Here is a 14,355-nt window from a genome sequence, read left to right as displayed (position 1 = left end):
TGAAAAAAAAATAATGATTCAGTGAAATTAACAAATATGCTTCTGTTACGACTCTGAAACGCCACAAAGTGGGACACAGCACATACAGTAAACATATTCACACAGAGAAGCGCTCTCACACTAATGGATTCCCTGATTGATCTTCTCTGCCATTGTTGAGCAGCGCAGCTTCGAGCTTTGAGCCTCCCGCTGCAGAGACTGACACGCTGCATCCCAGTTTAATGCCGTCAGCCGCATGCAGCCGGCGTAATGTCTTTGTCTCAGCGCATCACAGCAGATTGCGACCAGAGTTAGGCAGCCCAGACAGGATTCTTCTCCTGGACTCATGACATGGACAACAATGATCCAGCATGACTGACTAAACACTGATGCAATGTCTGAAAGCTTGCTCCTCCCTCAGGCAACCAGAGGCTGTTGGTTTACTCTCCTAGACCTAATGAGGCCGTGCTAGCAGTCAGGAAGCAGTCAAATGAGAAGCAGCAAGGACTCTTCCCATGTGGCCTTTTTCGTGCTGCTTCAGTTTGTCTTCGGGCGCGTTTTCACAAACATAGTCTGAAGCATTAAGGGTGGCTGGCATGAGAAATTAACACTTCATTGGAGAGCAATTGAATCACATTTAAAGGGATAAAATAGAGAAGGAAATCAAGTAGCAAGTACATAAACTGCCAAAAAACAAAAAACCCACAATACATAAACCAAGTACAGAAACACACCCTATATTTTACATGCCATTTTTAGCTTGCCTCTATTTTAGCCAACTGCTCACAGCCACTATAACACACTCCTCCTTAAATCAATTATGTGCAGCAGCACTGGCGTCCTGGCATGAGGAGTAATCACCCATTGGGCTGTTGGTCTCACTGAGTGAGTGGTGATTATTAAAAAAAAAAGAAAACACACTGCAAGGTGCAGAATATAGAAAAGAATGGACTCATGAAGGAATCACACACACACACACAAAAAGAAATATGATACTTAGAAGTCAACCTCATTTACTGCTTTGTTTTCCAGGGAAACTGCAGGTCACGTTGTATTGCGATGATATACTCACCCGTCAGCTGAGGCTGCTCCCAACGTCATCAATAACCATCCTGCTGCTGTGTTTTGACAGATCTGCTCTTCTATGTGGTTGAATGGGACTTTTCTCTTAAGGCAGTTCTGCTTCTCTCGAAGCCTTTGAACAGGAATCACCGTTTAATTAATACCGGTGTCACTGTGTGAGGCTTATGGCGTAATCCCAGGAAGCTCTCATTTGCCTTTGACTATCCATTGTGTCTGTAGTTATGTCTCCGCTGTCTTTTCCTGACGCATTCTCCTCCAAGGAAAACTCACACATCATCTCTGCAGTGCCGCTTATTAAAGAATGTGTAACGGTGCAATGCAACTGTTCTCACGCAGTTTTGATCCCAGAGGTCTGACCGCCGACTGTTGTTGTTGCAGCTGGACCCAGAGAACACCGGTTTCATCGCAGTGGAGAACTTCACCAGTTTGGTGGAGCACCATGAGCTGCAGCTGGACCCATCCAAGCTGGACATGTTGTTAGCCCTCGTCCACAGCAACGAAGATGGACAGGTGTGCTACCAGGAGCTCATCGAGCTGGTGAGTGCAGTAATGCAGCGGGAGTGCAACATGTTTTATGTTATGCGCAAATTTTCACGTATCGCACATCTTTTTTTTTTTTTTGTTGCTGAATTTAAGAAAGGTTACAGAATTGATCCAGACAGAGTCGGCAAGCTCTGCAGAAAATTGACTCGACCATTCAGGTCGCTGTCCTACAAAAGGAGGATCAATCTTTCCAGTTAATGTGTCAGTAAATCCTGACGCTTAACCTCACAAGCTGTGCAGAGCGGGTCGTCGAAAACACCCACACTGAGCTGACGGAGGACAGTATCAAAGCAATGTGTTTTATTTCATATGTCTGAATGCATTTCTATCCTGGGGGCAGTAATACAATTCAATGTTGCAGCATACTATTGGTTTAGTAATTCATTAAACACGACTCGATCGATAATGTAAACTGCTATTTGTGTTTTCTAATGTTTGTTTGTTCCAAAAAACGGATACCGTGCAAAATAATTGGATTCTTTACTGTTGTTGAAAAAAGCAGATAGATTATTATTATATTCTCCTCCGTCCTCTTTAGGCTCATCATTCTATGTTTATTAGTTTTATTTCTCCCTGGCGTTCATCTGTCTGCATTGTGTTCCTATTTGAAACGTATTGAGAGCCTCATATGTGAAAAGTGTCTCCCAGCACTTAATGAGCACCTTCCAGTGGCTCGTGGCACAATATGAGCGTAAGCACCGTGATTAATTCCATGCAATGTAATTCCTGGCACATTTTCACTTCCTTAAGCTCCTTCGCACCTTCTCTTGCTTTCCTCCGTCATTTATCTGTCTCCCTTCTTTTCTCTCTTATCGCGTTCTGTCCCCTTGTGTTGTGTTACTCATAGTTTGTAATGAAGGCCGCATCCGGCTGCTTCTTTTGGAGCTGGGCCCGGTGCCGAGGTCTCTGGCACTACAGAGCAATAACTGTAGAGGTGCTGCTCCCACAGCGGAGCCTCTCCTTTACATCGGCCCTCCTCAGAGAGGGGCAGCTCTCTTCCGCCATCATTCTTCCAGTGCGTCTTCCTTCCTTACTCTCCTCACTTCCCTGCAGCCTCACCTCAGTCTGCCACTGTTGTGTATCGATCACAACCCCTCGTATTTCAGCTCTTCTTTCATTCTCTTCTTTTCTCTGTTTGTTTTGTTCCTTGCGAGCATATGTTCGGTCAAGAAAAGAAAAAGCTGCCTCTCCAACAACAGCATCAGGGACACACTTTCAAAATTGCCCATCAGCCGAATGCAAATTACCTTCGATTAGCCCGACATTGGTAGGAGCAGGAAGTAATCTGAGGTAATTTGAGAGCGCCCAGCCTCACACAGATATCGACCCCCCCCCCCCCCCCCCCCCCCCCCCCCCAGGTCTGATTCTAAATATCGGCCTGATAGACACATGTGAATGCATACAGAATGCACTGCGCTCTGCACATGCATACAATTTGCATACATCCAGACACTTTGAAGAAGTCTATCATTAATTAATGCAGTCACCCGCTTCCTCTTTGTCTGTCTCACTGCGGCCCCGGCTCCCCGATACGCAGACAGACTCTCATTCATACACATGAGCAGTGCCAGTGCAGATTTGCTGAGTAATTTGGGGGATATTTGAACGTTGACGTGAATCTGGCCCCACATCGTGCAGCATGCGAAGCGTGCGCTCTGCAGGTCTGTTCTCCTGGATGAGATCCAGAACGCCACGGGGACGTGTGGCGCCTAATATGACATTTTCAACCAGGTCACCAGTGAATACTGTCAGCGCTTTTCTCTCCTTTCACTCTTCTGCTTTTCACCACGAACCTCAAGTTTCATCTTCTTCTTTTCGCTGCGTCCTTCCTCTCTAAATCCCTTATTGAAAACGTTTGGATCAGTCATTGTTTTCTCAAATTTGCCTATCTCTATTTATATCTTTGTATCTTGGTCAGATTTACTGGCTGTGGAATGAATCCATGAATATATTCAAGATCATTCCTCTAATAAGGACGGATCCTTCCCTCCATCTTTGATCAGGCTTTATCCGACATAGGGCCACAGGGCGCTGGAGCCGATCCCGGCTGGCTGAGGGGCGAACGGGGACACACACCCTACTAAACTGCTGATAATCAGTTCAAATGTTGTAGCATAAACAAGACTACATCCACAGTCGTTCATAAGTTCATCGTATTAAAATCCACATTCAGCAGTGGTGGGCCACTATCAGGTTTGTCTCACAGGTGATAGGATTGTGTTGTGAATGCAGAAAAGTACATCTGACCAGCTGGTTATGCAGATAAATAAAGAGCCATAGAGTGAAAACACACACACGGCTGATTCATAACTGTCACTATAATTGTAACTGTGACATATTTACAGCATGACCGTCATCAGCATCTTGACACAGTTAAAGAGTGACACGCAGTCATAATTCCAGTGGAGTCATCATATCATAGCGTCTGCCAGATGTCAGGTGTGTGTATTGATTTGTGGTTTGGCCTCGGCGGAAGATGCAACACCCAGGTCCACATTACCATGAACCCTGCGAGGTGTGAATCTGTGTCCGTGCGCTGACGCCGTCCATTTTCAATGTTTTCGGCTCACAAGCTGGTGAGATTTCTCTCAGCTGTGTCTCTTAATGGCTGTGTTCAACATTTTTCTGATTTGTTGTTCGACATGCACTCAGTGAATGTTGCAGCCGGGGAGCCGCGCCGCCTCTCCCGACCTCAGTGGGTGTAAATGCATTTGAATCGCACCGTTAGGCAACAGCTTCTCTGGTGTCTGGGGGTGTGCGTGCGTGCGTGCGCGTGTGTTCGTGCGTGCGCAACAACAAGACTGCCTCGCACATCGTTCACGTTCAAACCATCTTTCATGCCGGGCGATCTTAGCCAGAGAACTCCATCAGTTCAGCCAGAGGGGTGAATAAGTAACACTCTGCTAAAGCCTCCCTTGGGAAAGCACACACACACACGCACTCACACACACACTCAGAGTATTGGTTTGTAGCTGACTGCTAATCAGCACAATACCTTGTGCACTAAACCACACACATTGTACACGCTGCTACACATTTCCACGCTTTCTGTTTTCTGTCAAAAGCAGCCTGAGAGAAACAGACGCCGTCAACGTCAACACGTCTGCGGGTGACAAGACTGCGATAGACGGGCTTCCACTTTTTTTGAGCCGAAGGGTAAAATCGAGTCACCATTGAGCCTGATATGTTCCTTTGTGTATAATCACACGTATCAGTTTCTTTAAAGAGAGAATTTCAGCTGTGTACCTGAAGTATGGAAGTATGCCGTTGTTGGGCTCATGTTTGGCTGAGATCCAAAATGGCTGCCATTCATGGGAAATTATAAGCGTAGAAGGCGTGTGTGAAAGATTATGGAAAAGGAGATTGTCTTTGTTCAAGTTCGAGAACTTGGTTCCATGTCTTACCCTGTTTGCTCAGATGTGCTGAAATGGTCTTTCCTCCCAGCAGGTGGCGTTCCAGAAACATTTGAGTTGTGTGCAACCAAACAAATTAAGCTTTAGATTGACTCCAGTCTTTTTTTGTTTGTGTTTGACTCCTGAAATGTCAGTTATGCTTTCAAAGTGTTTGATACACTTTAGGTTTTCATCTTAAGTCACATTAAGTCACATTAAGCGCTCACGGTGCGTCTCTCCAGCGACGCAGATCAGAGTCACACCAGACTCCAGTCAAGGCTTTCTGAATCAGATGGATTGCCTCCTAAAAGTGATGCACTTTGCCTCAGTGTCCTCCAGTGAAGGGTCTGTTGCTTTGGACTTTTTAGTACGGCAATGATTAAACCATGAAGGAAGGTCGTGACCACAAACTGCTGCAGGAAAACAAAATATGTTGGACTGTCATTTTAAAAAGATTTGAACAAGAAAGCACCGACTTTTCGCAAAAACTACTGATCCGAATTGCATGAAAATTTCAGGGATCAGTTTTCATCATCCAAGGATCGATTTTGGGGTATTAATGGCTAACCGTTTCCGAATAAATACCCAAAATACACGCCGAAATGTCCCATACAAAGCAGATGGGAGGAGCTCAAAGGTGATCAGCGTCTGTTGCCATGGAGACGCTCCCTGCTCAGTGTTTCACATAGCGATGTAGCTACCTGACAGCCTAGTTAGCGTCGATATGAGCCAACGGCTATCATGATAGTGATGGCGAAGGTGTGCCGTTCTAATTCTCTAATGTTTTACCCACGATCAGTCTTTTATTGCGTGCCACGTCCAGAGGGATTCCAAGACGGTCACCAGCTTAAGCCACATCACAATAGTTTAGGAATCTGTATGCTGCAATGCAGACACCTCAATGGCCTTTATAGCACATTTTTTTTAATTGTTATTACTAATTAGATTGTGCTGTGATGTATTGACCGTGTGGTGTGGCTAATTAATCCATCAAGGACAATTGACTAGAGCTGGGAGCAGCTTGTGCACCAGGCGACATGCAGCTACCAAGAGGAGGAGGAAAGGCCCTGGCTGTTTCACTCTCTCATACACACACACACACACACACACACACACACACACACACACACACACACACACACACACACACACACACACACACACACACACACACACACACACACACACACACACACACACACACAGTTGTCAGTTTAGCCCGTTCAGCAGTCCCTCAAGGGGAATACTATCTTTATATTTGTGCCTTTGGCCTCAGCATCATTTCATTCCCTGCCAGACGTCCCCTCATCAGGGAACTTCCACTGTTACTGATGCACAAGTCAGAGGCTTTCCCCTCCTCTGACATTTCACTGATGTGACGCGATTTTCTGAGCGCCGTGCTTTGTCGTTTCCCCTCAGCGTGCTATCTGGAGTTTGGGCTGCTTGTGCGCGCCGTATTGTCTGTTTGCCGTCTTCCTCCTGTCGTCACTTCAAAAGGCTGCTAATGCTCACTTCAGAGGCGGCGGTCCTGCATGTCAGAGGAGGTGCGTTAAGCGCAGTGACAGTCTCGCTTAACGGCGTCTTCACAGAGGCGGCGTGAATGAGAAGGAGAATGGAGTTGTGAGGCTGCGGGTGCCAAGGATTAACAGGTGTAATAGATAAAGTCAGAAATTATCATTTTGTTTACAGATTGGATTTGGCAGGAGAAGAAAGAGCCTTCAAATGAACATATTTACTCACTTTAATTGCTCATTAAGTAGTTTGAAGAACATGTGTGTCTCACCTTTCCTGTCCACTGGTAGCCTCTTGAGTCTGTAAATCTAACTCTCCAGGGAAGACATCTAATCTTCCCTTCTTAATTCTCCCTCCCTGTCTTCTAATGTCTCTCCTCTCCTCTTGCATTCATTCACCCGCTGCTTCAAGTGTAGTATAATTGCATTTTCTAGACCTGATTTCCATTCTAAATATGAGTTCTTCTAAACGTGGGGCAAGTCAGCAGCCCAGCTCGATATTATTCTTGTTATCGCCTTGCAACAGGCCCTTCTCGCCCTCACCGTGCAGCCACCACTGTCATAATTACCCACAGTTAGGGTAGTTACCATATCCTGCTCTGCTAACTTCCAAAAGGGATTAGCACCTTTTCTTGTTCCTGTAGTGATTTTATAAAAAAAAAAAAAGTATATATAAAAAGTATGTATGTATATATATATATATATATATATATATATATATATATATATATATATATATATCCTGTTCCATTTGTGATTTCTCCTTATTTGCTGATTTATTTACAGCCTTTGTCCTCTACTATGTTTAGCTCATTAGCTTTTATAGATATTGACCTACAATTTGGTTCCCTATGCCCCCTGCTGTGTGGACTTATAATGAGTTTGCAAGCAGCAGGACCTGGCTAATGAATTGCGAATGGTTTTACTTTAATGGTGGGGCTGACTTCCTATAAGAACCCCTCCAGAGGTTTTCATGAAGCTGCCATATTGTCCGCAGTTACTATTCAAGGAATCCAGCACATAAGGTCTGCTGTTATGGGTTTATGCAAGTAACAGTAGCAGCTGCTGCCCAGAGTCCCTCCTTGTCCTCATGTGTAATGTTTCCTGGAGTCAAATATTAAACACACATTTTGATTCATATGAGCTGTGTCATTGGAGTTAAACCAAATGTAAGGTATAAGTCTGACCTGTGATTCATTCAAGCACGTGTGCCGTCTGTAAGGAAATACAGATATTGATGCTAAAGGATTCCTGCTGCTGTTTACCGGCAAACAGTATTCTTCTGTAGTAACCAGTAAAGAGGAACTCCTCTGTTGTGTTATCCGGACGATGTTCTGCCTTGCCTGTCAAAGCAGTGGCATTAGTAGTAATAGATTTCATCCTCAGTCTCTCTTGAAGAGCTCACTGAGAGCTGGTGGTGTCGGCCTGCAGAGGCTCTGCACACTAACTAAACCTGGAGCCCGTGATAATATGAACACACACACACACACACTGATTTGCTTTTCAAGGGCAGAATCACTTTAGTAGCCCATTTGTTAAGATGTCTGAGCAGAAATCAGTCCTGCCTTCAGTCACGCTGACATTTTGTCTGAAAAGAAGAAGAAGAAAAAAAAAAAAAAGCAGTCGTATATCAAGTTTCTTATCATCATTAATATTCAGCAGCAGTTCTGTCATCTCTCGTGAGACCAAACACGATCGTCGGTGGTTTTAAACATGTAACATGGCAGTGAGATTAATGTTTTAGCAGCTACTGAAATATTCAAGCATTAAGAAAATGTACTTCTGAATCCAGTTTGACAAAATTGACACTAGGTTTGTTTTTACTGTTGATTTATGTTATAGTTTGAATAAAATACTCCATCCAGACACTCATACATATTTACTATGTTACTCTGTGCATTTGTTTTTGTCTCTGTATCACAAACTGTGTAAGTGTTGGAGAAAACTAATTTGAGATGCTTTACGATGCTGATTAATCATATTGCTGACAAACTGCTTTACTTTGATATGCTCTTTTTAAGAGATTCCACTTCATCCCCACACGCCAGACGCCATTACCTTTCGCCAGCTATCCCTTGTGAAATCAGCACTTGGTGAATGTTAGTTCGTCCATATTTAGGATGATTAGTCACACTGATGAGCTTCCCTCAGATTACGTGAGAGCAAACTCCTCTCCTGATGTTTGATCCTCTTATTGTGAGGAAAGTCTGGGATTTAATTGCTGGAATAAGAGATTCAGCAGCTGGCGATGAAGATATTTGTTCATCCCGGTAAAGCTCATAAAATGCCTGGAAACAAGTTTCTTTTTGTAAAAGAATATATATATATATTTTTTTAAATAACAGGAAATGAGTGTGAAACGCTCTGTACAGATTCCCTAAAGTTAAAGAGTCTGTCAGCTTAGACAAGATGGCAACAAATAGATGTTTCTCATTTATTCATAAAGGAATATGGTGAAAAAGGCTCATCGGGTCATTTACTAGAAGTCATGCAAAAAGAAATATTCATCCATCAAAGATAAAACAGTTTTTAACCTTATCTACATCTCAAGCAATCAAGTAAATAAATAAATGAATCAAATGTATTCCAGCATTTAAAACACAGTGAAAAGATTAGTTATTTATATGGAGCCAGACGGAGCCACAGTCTGACTCAGCTTAGCTTAGCATTTTAGCTTCGACTCAAAACAGCTTCAACTAGTAAAGGAGAAATGCCTTCTATGTAAAGGACTAGAGTACTAATCTTTAGCTACCAATAACGAATACCAATATGAGCACTTATTAAGTGCCATGAAGCTTAATATATACTCCATACACAAACCACGTGACGCAAAGGCTCCGCAGACCTCCAACAGCCCTGAAGGCTCCAGTATACGACTGCGTCTACAGAACACATAGCGCAGTGTGTATCGACTCACTGTCGATGTGGACCCAGGGACCGAGCTTCCTGTGTGCCGCCACGCGATCCAGCTCCAGTTAATGTGTATCAATCAGACTTTAATCATCTTTAGCATGTAGCATGGCTCAGAGTTACGTACTGAGCAGTTAAACTACTGAGCAACATCGTTCTAACTCTGCTGGTCTAAATGTCTCTGGTGATGACGTTGCTGGTGTTGTGCCAACTACCTTTCTCTTCCTCTTGATATTTTGGCAGAACAGAATTTACAGTCTGTCTTGTGTTTTTCATTCTCATTGACATTAAAGAACCGCAGACATCTCTCCCGCTCTTGTCTACCTGCGAGCGACGTTGTTGAAGCATGACGTCACGGAGTACTCGCTGGGTTGTATCGGAGAACTTTTTAGAGTACAAGTAGTCTGTGCAGTATCTGACCCGATACCCGATGCTGATATCGGTACTGGTGCATCCCCCAGCTTCGGCTGTTATGAACAAAGTTAACAAAACCTTGTGTAAAAACACAAACACACAAGTTGTGCTCTAACGAGAGAGAGATGGGCAGATGTATGACTGTATCTTGGCCTGAAAAGTAAATCAAGCTCAAGTAGAATTCAAGATTCAGGACATCACGTGAGACATAACTTGTAGGTTTGTGTGTTTTTGAGCTGCTACGGGGAAGACATGTCGACGTTTCTTCTGGTTTCTGTACTTTATGTTCATCCAACCAAACTGGTGGCAGCTGCTCGTAGTGCATTTTTAACAGGCAGACATAAGAGTGACGTGTATCCTGGGCGTTTGCCTAAATCATTTGGAATAATCCAACTGAATATAATCACAGAAAGTTTGTAAGCACAAATTGAACATGGGTGTACAGCTCCCATTCCTCAGGGTCCATCAGAATCACATCTTCACTGAGCTCATGCGTGAATGTCTGTCATCGCCTCCTCAGATGAGCAGCAAACGCTCCAGCAGTTTCCGACGGGCCATTGCAAATGGCCGCCGCACGCTGCAGAGGGAGATCCTGCTGGACGAGACGGGGCTGGGTCTGTACAAGCGCTTCGTTCGCTATGTGGCGTACGAGATCCTGCCCTGCGAGACGGACCGGCGCTGGTACTTCCACCAAAACCGCCTGTGTCCCCCGCCTGTCTTCATCGCTATTGTTACCATCGTCCAGGTCAGGAGATTTTACCACCTGCTTCCCAGTGGCTTTTTACTCATGAAGTGATGAAAAAATAAATGAATCAGCCACTTTATAAATAATTCTGATGTGTAATATTTTTCTTAAGGCTGAAGAAGTCAGTGCTACAAACCCTAAAACTGACTTCAGACTGCTCTGTTGGCTCAGTCTTTCGCTGTAGACCCACTAAAAAGATTTTCTGCCTTTGATCACACGCTTTTACTGTGAGCTCGATATGAGCTGGTAACCCATTTGGGAGTCAGGGGCTTAGTGGGTGCATTTAATGCCATCCCTTCAAGCTGAAACTCTCAGTCAGAACCTCATGCCAGATTTTTCGCTTTGCACACAACTTAGAAACCAGGTCAGTGTGCACCCTGGCCACCGCAGTGGCATTAATTGACCTATTATGTTCATTTGAAACCAAAAAAAAAAAAGAGAGAGAGAGAAAGCACAAGCATTCATGGCCCTATGGTCCTCAGCTGAATAGTTAGAGATTAAGCCAGAAAATAACCTGCAGCTTCTTCCAAGAGCGTCATCATTTCCCCTGAAATCATCATCATTCTTAGCAAAAGAGCCAAGTGCTCCTATAACGCCTCCAAATGGTGCTGAATGGTCTGTAATGACAATGAGAATATGATAATAACAGTTCACATTCGTTTTAATTCTTAGAGACAATGAGTCATTATTCAATGAAAAGAAATTAATGGAATTGAACCAGATGTGCCGTTTTTTTGTTTTTTTTTTCTCCCTGCGAGCAGTAATTGTTTCTTCAAGTCTAATGAGCATCAGCTGAGAAATCCAATGAAAAGAGGGAAATGTCATGTGTTTCCCATAAAGCACAATGGGTTTTGTCTCTTGCGGTGCAGCTTCCACCTTTTGTGACTGCAGTCTGCAGTGTGTGTGTGTGTGTGTGTAATGAGCGTGACAGCTCACCGTTCTGTGATTACATTTCAGATCATCGTCTTCATGTGCTACGGCATCATGCTGAACAAGTGGGTGCTGCAGACCTACCAGCCCGACTTCATGAAGAGCCCCCTGGTCTACCATCCCGGCCACCGGGCGCAAGTGTGGCGCTTCTTCAGCTACATGTTCATGCACGTAGGGTATGTTCCAGAACGTCCGCTACCCAGAGCTTCTTTTTTTTTTTTTATTGAGATTCCTCAGACTTGTCAAATCCAACAGTGTCCTTTTCGTTCAATCCTGTTTCCTCTTGTCCGTCTCTTCAGCTTAGAGCAACTGGGATTCAACGCCTTGCTGCAGCTGATGATTGGCGTTCCTTTAGAGATGGTCCATGGCATCTTACGAATAAGTCTCCTTTACATGGCGGGGGTTCTGGCTGGTAAGTGCAGTAGTATGTGAATAAGTAGCATGTGTATGTAGAAGTGTATTTATCACAGGTATGGAAGTCTGCAGACTAATAATGTTAATGGAGGCACACTGATATACTCTTTAAAATAAATATGTCTCATGTACAGATAATGGAAGCTTTATTGGGTGATTGATGTGAGACTGGGGTCAGTTTTACTTTCTCGAATAGATTCCATCCTTATTTAAATGGAAAATACAGTAATGGTGGATTTTATTTAAGAAGGAATAAAAGTCACATAAGTAAAGTAATTCATTACATTTTTACCTTTGCTATTATTGTTTTCATTTTCATCTGCTTATATGCTCAGTTGATTATTGGAATTGTGTCATTTCTGGTTTTGTTGCTGAGCAGTGGTTAGCACTCTCACCTCGCAGTGAGAAGGTTGTGGGTTCAAATCCCGGCCAGGCTTTTCTATGTGGAGTTTGCGTGTTCTGCTCGTGTGTGCGTGGGTTTCCTCCTAAAGTCCAAACACATGCATGTTAAGTTATTGGTGACCTTAAATAGTCCGTGTGTGTGTGTGTGTGTGTGTGTGTGTGTGTGTGTGTGTGTGTGTGTGTGTGTGTGTGTGTGTGTGTGTGTGTGTGTGTGTGTGTGTGTGTGTGTGTGTGTGTGTGTGTGTGTGTGTGTGTGTGTGTGTGTGTGTGTGTGTGTGTGTGTGTGTGTGTGTGTGTGTGTGTGTGTCCTGTAATGGACTGGAGACCTGTACATACTTGGCTGGGATTGGCTGCAGCTCCCTGCGACCTTGAACAGGATGAAGTGATGTGAAAGATGTTTTTTTTTGTCTTTTTTTTAAGATAAAGTGTTATAAGAGACTTTTGCTTCCTGCGCAAATACCCAATAACCCTTTTACTGTTATTACACCTTTACTAGATTTGTCAGCCTTTTCATCTTCTTTTATTTGACGCCCGTCGACGTCCCGTTCGATGGTCATGATGTACTTGTCCTGGCTGCTCGCCCGCCCGCCCATGTGAACAGAAGTTCCCAACATATGCAGAAAGTCCAGCGAGCAGAATACTGCAGAATGAGTCACAGTGCTAAAGGGTCGGACTGCAGCGCTCCGTAGTTTGTTGACAGAAACCTCCTTCTCATTTCAACCATTTTGGACATTTTTAAATCCACACCAAGTTTTCTTCCACATCAAAAGTATTAAAAATTGCATTTACAGTACTTAGATTGTACACTGCTGCATTAAACTCATTTTCCTTTCAACTTCACTGGAGCAGATATTGGGTTGAAATCTTCCAGTAACTACTATTTATTTACTGATTAGAGCAAAATTTTAATTCCCTTTGAGCAACATTGATTTTTTTTTCATTTGACTCTTATTTGTGTGACTAGCAATGTAAATTCTGCATTTCTTTGGTTCTCTTTCTGCTCTCGGTGAAAAAGGAGTTAAAGCTGCTCCAAAATCCCCGCGCTCCATAAAAAGACCCCCTCCAACACACACACACAAACTCAACACTCATGAATTATTGTAGCTGTGATTTATTTTAGCAATGAGGGAGAGGGAGAGGGAGAGGGAGAGGGAGAGAGAGAGAGAGAGAGAGAACCAGGGACTTAGAGGAGGAGAAATGGGGGAGTAATGCAGGGTTCGTCCCTGGAGAATTCACCTAAGTGCAGTTTGAGATGCTGTTTGGAGATTTAAGCTGCCGACTGAATCAAAAAGCAGGAAGGAGATGGTATGCGGCGACTCTTGTACGCCTGGAGCCCAGAGTCAAACGCCGCCCCACTTTGAATTCAGTATTCATGTTCCATGGCGATCAGTGATTCTGTGTATTCCAGACTAAATCTGTCACGGTGTCAACCTGTGTGGATTCAACGTGAATTAGTCTGATTCAACTTACATTGTAGTCCAAGATGAGCGGAGCTGTCCTGCAGCGCCGTATCTGATTGAAGAAGAAACTAAACTAAACTCCACCGTCAATAAAAGAAACTTTCCATCTTGATTTTGCTTGCACAAAGTAACACCATGGTTAAATATTGAATGTGCATGTTCTTAGAACAACCGCACAAGTTGACATGAAGAAAGTAATAGAAGTGTCTTATTACAGATCTTTACTTGAGTTAAAGCAGTGAAACTCCTGCTTGAATCAACCCTTCAACCTGTTTCTATACTAGAGTTATTAAAGCATTTTTCACCCAATAAGCTGCATTGACTCTGCCCATGGTGACGTCGCACCACCAGAAAATCTTGCTCTGACTTTTCATCCAGCACCTTCAGGTCCAAGTCGATTTTAACTTAAAACTTTGATTTTTCACCAGAATATTCAGAATACTGACAGTGTTTGCATTGTTAAATGTCATCAAGCTTTTATGTGGGTTTTATGTAGTGGGGAAAAAGAAAAAGAAACAAAACAAAGTTGGTTCTCCTTTCCTTTTTTTTTTTTTTTTTTAAAGCTAATTACA

The 14,355-nt window shown here is 43.5% G+C and overlaps 1 protein-coding gene across 1 annotated transcript in view; it reads left to right on the top strand.

Moving 5' to 3' along the window:
- rhbdl1 (rhomboid, veinlet-like 1) overlaps positions 1–14,355 on the top strand; it is a 38,642-nt gene that overhangs the window by 6,277 nt on the left and 18,010 nt on the right. Inside the window, exons 2-5 of the mRNA XM_080473587.1 lie at positions 1,441–1,599; positions 10,353–10,577; positions 11,535–11,683; positions 11,807–11,919. Of these exons, the coding sequence (XP_080329713.1) occupies positions 1,441–1,599; positions 10,353–10,577; positions 11,535–11,683; positions 11,807–11,919 (646 nt within the window). The remainder of the gene's footprint in view (positions 1–1,440; positions 1,600–10,352; positions 10,578–11,534; positions 11,684–11,806; positions 11,920–14,355) is intronic.

The sequence above is a fragment of the Lipophrys pholis genome (genome assembly GCF_963383615.2).
Source record: "Lipophrys pholis genome assembly, chromosome: 1".
In the NCBI taxonomy this organism is placed as follows: Eukaryota; Metazoa; Chordata; class Actinopteri; order Blenniiformes; family Blenniidae; genus Lipophrys; species Lipophrys pholis.
Note: the sequence above shows the minus strand (reverse complement) of the source record. Positions and strands in the feature narration are given on the sequence as shown.